Raw genomic sequence first — 9,082 nt, forward strand, 5'->3', positions numbered from 1 at the left:
TAGAATGGAATGAGCGCTATAGAAAAGCCTACCCTCCATTATTACAATGGCGGCCGGAAGTGCAGCGCGGCGCCTCCCTCTGGCGGCCGGAAGTGCAGTGCGGCGCCTCTTTCCGGAAGCGGAAGTGGCTCTCTCATGCTGAGAGTGCAGCGAGCGGCGCTGGCGGGGTTGGTTCGGGCCGCGGAGGGGCTGTCGGGCCCGGGCCGCGCCCGCAGCTCCTGCTTGCTACCTCTGCCCGGCACCGCGGCCCGGCCGGAGCCGCGAGGTGTGGGGAAGGGGCGCGGTGGGGGCTGATGAGCGGCGGGAGGCTGGGCCTGGGGGAGATGGGAGGCGGGAGGCCCGCGGGGTGGGAGGCTCGAAGCGCGGAGGCCGCCGATGAGAGCCCCGCGCGCGTTCGGTTGAGGCTCCGGACTGAGCCGGCGGTGTCCGTAGGCTGGAAGGAGGCGGTGGCAGCCGCCGTCGGTGCCCTGCAGGAGGGCGGGCTGGTGGCCGTACCCACGGACACGGTGTACGGCGTGGCCTGCCTGGCCCAGGACTCCCGCGCCGTGCGGAGCATCTACAGCCTGAAGGGGCGGAACGGGACGAAGCCGCTGGCCATCTGCCTCGGGGACGTGGAGAACATCTACAGGTGAGCTTCCTCGGGGGGCTGTGGCCGCATGCAGCCTGGCAGGAGGCTTCTGTGTGCTGTCATCAGCATGTGGGACCCCTGGGGTAGGGCTTACGGAGCCGGCTGCCCCTCTCTTGCCCTGTAGGTACTGCCACGTGAATGTGCCGGATGAAATGCTGCAGGACTTGCTCCCGGGACCTGTGACTTTGGTCTTAAAGCGATCAGAAGAACTAAATAAGGACTTGAACCCTTTTACGTCGGTAGGTCTTTGCCACGGCGTGCATCTCAGTGTTTATCATTGTTGATATGCTGTTGTGACGTTTCTGCTGTAGTAGCTTTAATTCTGATTTGTAGTTAACAGCGATTATTTCTCTTGTTATTGCTTGTGTGGCAGGTGTTGGTGTATTCATTCTCCACAGTGTCAGCTTTCGGTTAAGGGCTTTAGGCAAAGCAAGATGAAAAAGGTCTGTGGTTACTGCATGTAAAACATGCTCTCTTCTTCCTCTTAGTTGGTTGGCGTTCGCATTCCAAACCACCCTTTTATTAGGGAGCTGGCACGAGCTTGCCCTGGACCATTGGCTTTAACAAGTGCTAACGTCAGCAGTCAGGCGAGCACGCTGACGGTTTCGGTAAGGCTGCTTTTGCTACTAAGTGAGATTTTTGTGGCAGGTTGTCAGAGCCCGAGGCATTCATAATTGGAAGCCAGTGTTAGTAGTAAAACAAGGATTTCTCTGCTGCTGTTTCCTTTTGCTTGTTCATTTAAATGGCAGTCTGTAGTTGAAACAGCCTGCAGATCTGCGTTGTGGGGGAGCTGTCTGTGAAGTGAGTGCCAAATCTGAAAGAGAGGAAATTGCTGTAGGAGGGTTGGGTGTGGAATGTGGATGTGCTATCTGTACAGCTCCTTGCAGCTTGAGCACCAGCTCAAGGAGATGTCTTCTTGCTAAGCTGTGGACCCTGGTGGGGATACAGTTGAGCACGGTACCAAAAGGACACTTTTTTGTACCGAAAGCTTTGCTGGTTTTTGTGTACGTGCTTTTAAATAAACAGTGCTGCCACCAGGCCGTTTTGAAGCTGAGAAGCATTGTAGCTTTCCTATAGATGTAAGGTAAATCTGTTCTCAGATGTCAAACTGGGATGTGTTTGTGACAGAGGAAAGAGAGTGACAGTAAAGACAACAGACTGTTCAGCAGGTCTGTTAGCCAGATCTCTTATTTCTCCAGGAATTCCAAGACCTTTGGCCTCAGTTGTCCTTGGTTGTTGATGGAGGCCCAATAGGGGATGTCCAGAGCCCAGAATGTCGTTTGGGGTCAACTGTGGTTGACTTATCTGTGTCGGGGAAATTCTCCATCATTCGTCCTGGCTGGTAAGCACTCTTTGCTGTGTATCCATAAGCAGTGCTTTTTATTTAAATGAAATGAAGCTTTCTAGTTATGGTGGTCCTGTTTTACATGTTTCCTGGTTACTAAATTATCAGCATCCTCAGAAATCCTGAAGGACAACTCCAAATGCTGAGACTCCTTTCTAGAAGCTTCTACACGAAACATCCTTCTTTCTGCACTTCACTTAATTCAAAATGACTGTGTTTTTTAGCTGGTTGCTCTTTCACAAAAAAAAAAAAAAAAGAAGCAATTTAATCCTTGGGAAAACATTTTTTCTGACAGTTGTTTCACCCCCCCCAGTGCACTGACATCTACGGTTGAGATCCTGAGGCAGAAGTATGGCTTGATCCCAGAATCATCGTAAGACCTCGGACTCTGAGGCTCTACAGAGCTGGTAAAGCTGGACACTATGTGCCTGTGCATTCAGCAGACGGTGTTAATGGCCTTGTTTAATGAGGTTGATGAGTTGTGTCAGGTCAGTAAACAAAGGTAATGAGAATAACAGTTGATGGGTGTCTGTTAATTAATGTTACATCTACCGAATCTTGAGAAACTATTTATGCTAAACTGTGCTGCTGTACAATTTCCAAATACCTGTTTTAGTAACGTGATCTAAAATAAAATAATGTGAGTATTAGGCTGTTTTCAGGATGGCATGATGTCACTGATCCTCCCTGCCCATAAAACTTGTTCCATGTGTCTGTTTATTGCATCAGTTCCAATGCCCAGGTGCTTAATTAGAGTGTGTGTGGAGTCATTGTGAACAGAGCCCTGTTTCACATCCCGAGCTGCTGCTTCTCATTTCATTGATACAAGTATAAGCTAATTTGTGGCTCATTTAGAAGGGTCCCAGCATCTTTCAAACCACAAACAGAGCTGTAGTGGAAATGCTGAGTCACAGCTGATGGAGCACCTGGTGGGAAAGCAGGGCCAACCCAGGGGAGCTCAGCTGCAAGCAATCCACTGAGAGACCAGAATGGGTAGAGCCAGGTTGAACCCCTTCCTAGTCCTTCTTTAAGGGTTGGCAGGGGAAGTAGGGGGCATCTGGCTGGAGATCCCTGCCTACCTGAGGCCTTCTGAAGGTAAGCAGCTTATTTGTTTTATTTCTCTGCTACATCTCTTGTATTTGAGCGAATCCTCACTTGCTGCAGCCTGTGACCTTGCTGCTGTGCTATCATTGCTGTGCTTTCCATCATGTTACAAGAAGGAAAGCTACTGTGAGCTGGACTTCTTTCAAAAAACAAATGAATGGTGTTTTCAGCAGCATTTTTATTGCAAGTGGTTTGATTTTTATTTTCTTTTTTTCCCCCCCCTTGATTCTAAAGTGAATAAAGCAACTTCAGGTCTAAATTTTCAAAACTTGGAGCAGTAAACAACCACCGAAGAACTTTTAGGAGAGAAATGGTTGCATTTCCTTGGTTTCCAGCATGTTGAGTAGTAGGGGTAAATAGCCACTAGCATTTGGGCTGTCATTACCCTGAGTTATTTGGAAACAGTGAGCCATAGTAACAACATAGAACTTGGTGTAGAAGAGCCTGCATAAGCCAGAGGGAAACGGCATGGATTAGTTTCATCTACAGTAAACAATTTAGAGGAACTTTTATTTCTTTTTTTGCAGCCAGCTGGTAAAGAAATGCTTTTGAAGTTGCTAGTGGAGAGAGGGATCTGTGGTGGCAGCAGACAGAGGGTAGAATGCATGCTGGAACCCAGCTAACTATGTCAGACATCACAGAACGTACACACCATAAGGAAAAATGGATCTTTGGCCCTGAAGCCAGCACCCCCGTGCATTGCAGAAGAGCTCTGAAAAGGTCATCTCTGCTACATGTGCACAAAGTCAGACTTTGCTGCTCAGAGATTTCCTGCTCCTTGTCATTCTTCCTCCTGCGGCTTCAGAGCTGGGACTCTTGCAGTCCTTGGGGTGCTTGCAGGCTGCTGCAGGCTCACTGATCAGCCTGGGCTGAAGGTTCTGCAGCTGGTTTCGTTGGTTTGGTTTTTTTTCTGAAGCAGCTGTCTGTGCTGCAGCTCTGTCAGTGGGATGGCTTTGAGGAAGGCAGATGCTGAAGTCACATCAACCACTGCTCTTTCTCCTTGCTGAAATGTTCTGCCCACCTGCGGGTCAGCTCCAGGTACATGTTGGGCTGATGAGGAAGGTAGTCCAGGTAAAGACGTGTCAGGGTCTTCTTGGGAACAGCTTTCTCAATCTGGGTGCCTTCGTGCCATTCGTTGAAGGACGTGATGGAGACGATCTCTGGCCTGACCATGAGAGCAGCCTGCAGTGCTGTTTCATAGTACTTCCCATTGACTCTGTTCCGAGTGTTGTGGTTGTTCCAGGGGCGAATGCTGGTGTCAACGTAGCCTGGTCCAACGCTGGGGATGAACATCAGGTTGTTGGAGTCGCAGAAAGTTTTGATGGCTTTCCAGTTCTGGTGAGATGAGCCAAAAGAGAAACCGTTGGAGGCGAAGTACGTGTACATGCCATCATATCCTGCAGAGAGGATATCCTTCTTGTGCCCTTCCTCCACCAGCAGAGCTATGAACACAGCGTCGTAGGCGGTGTTACGGAGAGAATGGGAACCTGATGGTGTGAGAAGGTTGGCCCAGGATTCAGCTGGTGTCAAGTAGGAATCGTAGATATAAAACAGCGGGAGGCTCCTGCCAGTGCTGGTCTTGTACTTATAAAAAGCAGCGTGAGATCCGTATCTACAGAGAGAGCAGAAAGCTTTTTCAGAGGCTGGAGTGATAAGCCCTCAGCAGGTATTGCTGTTAAAGGCAAGAGTGATGTGAGACTTGGTTTGCCAAGGGGGCCTCTTTGCTCAGAACCTTTCTCTCCTTTCTGGGAGCGCTCTGTAACAGTGCTGTTTGTTACTTTGCTTCCCTTTTGAAGGAAAGAGTGGAGGTGACAGGCTTAGAAACCTGAACAGCAGAAAGCAGCTTTGGGCTCTAGAGGCAAGATACTGGAAGAAGTGGGATTTGATTACAGCTCCTGCTGCTCAGCACTGCTTTGTTGGCTAGCTGTAGGCAGTTCTCACTGTGCACTGCTTTTTGGATGCTGTTCTGATGCATTTAATTCAAAGCCCGCTGTTTCTGCTTAAAGCAGCACTCCACAGCTGGATTTCTGCCTACGTGAGAGACTTACTTGTCCACGATGTATTTGATATTCTCATGCACTGTGTGGTCATCGCGCCCTTTGTACGGCTGGATGTGGAAGGCGACCTTCAAAAGAGGAGGTGGTGGAAGGGGGGGTTATTTTCAGCACAGTCCCATTCGCTCCCTTTTCCCCCTGACCTCCCAGATCATCCCAGAGCTGTTGCAAAGGACCTTCTGTGCCCTGCAGGTGAATGGGCTGGGGGGGACCCCTGTGTGACACACGTGGGCAGCCTGCTCAGAGATGTCGGAGTGGGAAGTAAACTGAGAATCCTAATTATTAAGGGGAAAAAAGAAAACCAGCAACCCCTTGGTATTTAGCTGCTGAATTGTTCCCATGACATAAGAGCTCTTACATGAAGTGCCCATTTACTTCACTACTAACTGAAGCAGAGGAGTGGGACCTTTGCCCAGGCATAGCATCAGCTTCATGTCGGAGCTGAACAGTGAGTTCAGTGGCCTCAGACAGCAGACAAAAGCGTTACCTTTATGGCATACCGTTGTGCAGCATCCAGTATGAATGGCACGAGGCTGTCTGATGGTTCCCCGTTGTCATCTGCTAGGCCGGGTGGGTACCACGACAGAACCAGCACTCCTGTGGGAACACAATCACGGATTGCTCAGACGTTTTGTTTCTCAACTTTGCCTCCTCCCGTGCAACGGCAGCGAGGTCACTGATTCACGGCACTGCAATGCTTGAGGCGCTCCGTGCCGTGCGAGGTTTGGTTGGAAGAGCCTCTAAGCGCTGCTCTGTTGTTGGCTATGGGGTGGCAGAAGGCAGCGGCCGAACGGGATGCTGAGCCGGGGGGGCCGAACTCCGCATCCCGGGGCGCTGCGGGAACGGATCCGGGTTGCGGTGCGTCCCGGTGCTTACCGATGGCGGCAGCGCGGAGCTGACCCATGTGCTCGTCCACCACGGCGGGGTCCCGGGAGCTGTAAGGGCCGAGCGCGGGGTAGAAGCTGGAGCCGATGTCATCGGGCGGGCGGTGGCGGCCCCGGGGGTAACTGGCCGACACTTTGGGGTCCCAATGCGGCACCAGGGCGTGATCCCAGTGCAGGTAGCGGCCCTCGAAGCGCGGGCTGCCGTACCAGGCGTAATAGAAGGCGTGCAGGTCGTAGGACGGGCCGATCCCCGCTGCTGGCTCGCGGGCTCCGGGAGGAGCGGGCGGCTCTGCCAGCCCCGGCGCTCCGGCGGGGAGAGCATCGGCGGCGCGGAGCGTGCGCAGCGCCAGCACCGTACCGAAAACGAAGAGAGCGGCCAGCAGCAGGGCCAGCCCACCCCGCCGCCGCCGTCTCCGCATCGCCTGAGCTCCCGCTACCGGATCCCCGGCTCGGAGGAGGTTGCTCGGGCCCGGCCCCGCGGTGGATGCTCGGCACGGCGGGGGACGCCTCGCTCCGGCCGGGCGCCGTTCTGATTCTCGGCTCCCGGCCCCGTTCGGTGGCTGCGTGCTCTCTGTTGCCCCCTGCTGGCGGCGGCCGGGACTGCAGCGCCTCCGCCCCGCTCGACCCCGGGCGCGGTTCGGCCGCCCCCAGCAGCGCTGTGCCGTCGGGACCCCGCGCTGCCCTGCGAGGAGCCGGGAGCTCCTGGATCCCCCGTTCGGAGATGTGGGTGACCCAGGAACTGCCGTGGTGCTGGGAGTGGTGGTGATGCAGCACCCCGATCGCAGCCCCGGGTGGGGAAGCAGCTGTCGCGCACTGCGGGAGGAAACGGCTTCTATCAGTCTCCAAGTGAAACACTTGAAACGAATGGTTGGTGAAGGATTAAACTTAAGGAAAGGTGAACGAGCCCCAGCGAACGCTGAGATGTGACTATCCGGGCTGCTAAAGGAAATAACATTTTAATTGGGTGAATCCGTTATGCACAAACGTTACAGGCGATAAAACTCCTGCTAAATGGAAACCCAGTAATGAGATAAACCTGTCGAGGGAACAAATTGCCCGTAAACCACAAATGGGTTTCTGAGGCTCCCCAGCAGGGTTGGGCCTTCCATTATTTCGCTCGGCTGAAGCTCGTGCCGCCCCATGGCACTGAAAGCTTCTGGCAGCAGTTCCTACCTCCATCCATCCCTGCGTGGGGCTGTGCTCTGCGGGTGAGCAGAAGGAGTTTGTCTTTCAGAGCTGGATGTGGGTTTTGGCTGGGTCAGGTGGGGGTGAGGACTCACTGCAGAGCTGGTGTGCAGGATGCTGAGCATCACTCAGCAGGGCACACACCTGGCTCCCACCTCCCTGGCCTCTGCTTTGGCTCAGAGCAGAAATGCAGCTGTGTTTTCTTAAGGGAGTTGCTGGACCTCCTGGTTGCAGGGAGAGATTGGAAGCCATGGGCTGAGTGTACTTTAGTGACTTAGAGACTCTAAGGTGAATAAAAGCCTGGCCTGCTTTCCCCCATTTAGTTCTCAGATCGCTCTAGGACCCTTTGTGTTGTGATTTGGGAGGCCTGGTTCAGCTTGGGGTTGATCCTCTGTGCTTGTTTGCCAGCTGATGGGTGCCTGGGCTCTGCAGGCACACGCTGAGCCCCCGTCTGCCCTTTGCCCCTCATGTGCTGCCATCTGCTTGTGATGGCATCTGCAGGTGGGGCAGAACCATCTAGAGACCAAATACTTGGAAGCAATGATAGGAAGGTGTGATGTGCCAGTCGGGGTGCTCAGCTCCCACCGCCACTCCCCATGTGGTGCAGCTCTAGCATGGCACAGTCAGAAGCTCTGTGCTCCCGGTGGGTTTTGGTTCCCAAATTCCCCAAAATGATTTCACCAGGGCACCTGTTACTACCGTGCTGTGATGACACTTGTCCTGGCCAGCTCTCCTGCTGGTTTCATCCGATGCCATCCATCTGCAGATGGATCTGTGCAGCGCGCCTGCAGCCTTCTGCTCCCTGGAGCTCTGTCTGACCACTAGATAGTGCTCGGCCACCGAGGGAGTGCTGGAGCAGCCCAGCAGCGTGCTCCGTGCTTCAGAGCATTGAGCAGTGGGCGCTGAGTGGAGCACGAGGCAGCAGCTCTGCTTGGTGCACGCTGAGCCCACGCTGCGATGATTTTTCCCGGTGTCTGAATGCTGTGGTTATGTATCTTCATTGCTCACGAGCAGCTGTCTCTGTTGCTGCTAATGGACTGTAATACTCACAGAGCTGACCCCAAAACGATGGCTTCAGAGAAATTGCTGTCTGCCGAGCTGCTGCTGGAGGAGTCAGGGAGCAGAGGGACGTGAGGGGCTGCCATCTGCTGAGCGTGTGCGTGAGGGGTCCCCTCCTCTGAGCCTTTCCCCTGCCTTGTCTTCCCAAATCAGATCCCTGCAGCAGAGAGAAAAGAGAGAGGGATTGCTTCCCTTTGCTCTGCTTGCTCAGGACCCTCTCCTCTTCCCTACTAATTCTGCTGCTCTCTGTATTTGCATAGGGAGCTTGCCCCCCCCCCCCCCCCCCAGTCTCATTCCTCACCTCCTCAGCTATTCATTGATCCTTGCCAGCCTCCTCCAGCGCTCATTCATCACTCTCACACCCGCCATCCACTTTCCAAATGTTTCCTATTTTTCCAGTGATGTATTTCCCTGCTCACACAAGCTGATCTTGTGCCATCAATAACCAGGGTGCAGCTGTGCTCTGACCTCTGCACTGGGGCTGGCATGGACCAACAGAGCTGTGGGGACCAACAGAGCTGAGCCACATCCCCTGGGTGCAGGATGTGTGTTGGCTGTGTGCTGGGTGCCAGGTGCCTTTGCTCCTTCAAGACCAAAAAGCTGGAGGTCCTTAAGGAGCTGTGGAAAAGCCATGAGACAGAGCAAACTTTAGAGAAATCCTTGCTTTGCTGTCTGCTCCGAGGTGCCCAAAGCCTTGTCCCTCTCTCCTGGCCCCTGTGAGAGCCAAAGGGATACATATTGATGTCAGTCTGTTTGTGGCTCATCCCAGGCTGCTGGTGCTCGGCGTCCCTGCAAGTGACAGCTTTATTTGTGCTGCTGGCAG

At 53.6% G+C, this 9,082-nt stretch overlaps 2 protein-coding genes across 3 annotated transcripts; one reads left to right on the forward strand and one right to left on the reverse strand.

Moving 5' to 3' along the window:
- The first annotated feature begins 119 nt into the window (after positions 1 to 119).
- Positions 120 to 2,623, forward strand: YRDC (yrdC N6-threonylcarbamoyltransferase domain containing). 2 transcript variants are annotated; one of them, XM_048968915.1, is made up of 6 exons: positions 120 to 265; positions 433 to 628; positions 753 to 867; positions 1,117 to 1,236; positions 1,828 to 1,970; positions 2,287 to 2,623. In XM_048968915.1, the coding sequence occupies exons 1-6, from the start codon at positions 136 to 138 to the stop codon at positions 2,348 to 2,350; spliced, it is 768 nt and encodes a 255-aa protein (XP_048824872.1). In that variant the 5' UTR covers positions 120 to 135; the 3' UTR covers positions 2,351 to 2,623. The 2 variants fall into 2 exon arrangements, with proteins under 2 accessions (XP_048824872.1, XP_048824871.1); XM_048968914.1 differs by lacking the exon at positions 120 to 265 and having other exon boundaries at positions 294 to 628.
- Positions 2,624 to 2,742: 119 nt separating this feature from the next.
- Positions 2,743 to 6,564, reverse strand: MANEAL (mannosidase endo-alpha like). The gene is made up of 4 exons (XM_048968894.1): positions 6,008 to 6,564; positions 5,619 to 5,728; positions 5,126 to 5,202; positions 2,743 to 4,689 (listed from the first exon to the last, which is right to left on the reverse strand). The coding sequence occupies exons 1-4, from the start codon at positions 6,432 to 6,434 to the stop codon at positions 4,053 to 4,055; spliced, it is 1,251 nt and encodes a 416-aa protein (XP_048824851.1). The 5' UTR covers positions 6,435 to 6,564; the 3' UTR covers positions 2,743 to 4,052.
- Between the last annotated feature and the right edge of the window lie 2,518 nt (positions 6,565 to 9,082).

The sequence above is a fragment of the Lagopus muta genome, chromosome 23 (assembly GCF_023343835.1).
Source record: "Lagopus muta isolate bLagMut1 chromosome 23, bLagMut1 primary, whole genome shotgun sequence".
In the NCBI taxonomy this organism is placed as follows: Eukaryota; Metazoa; Chordata; class Aves; order Galliformes; family Phasianidae; genus Lagopus; species Lagopus muta.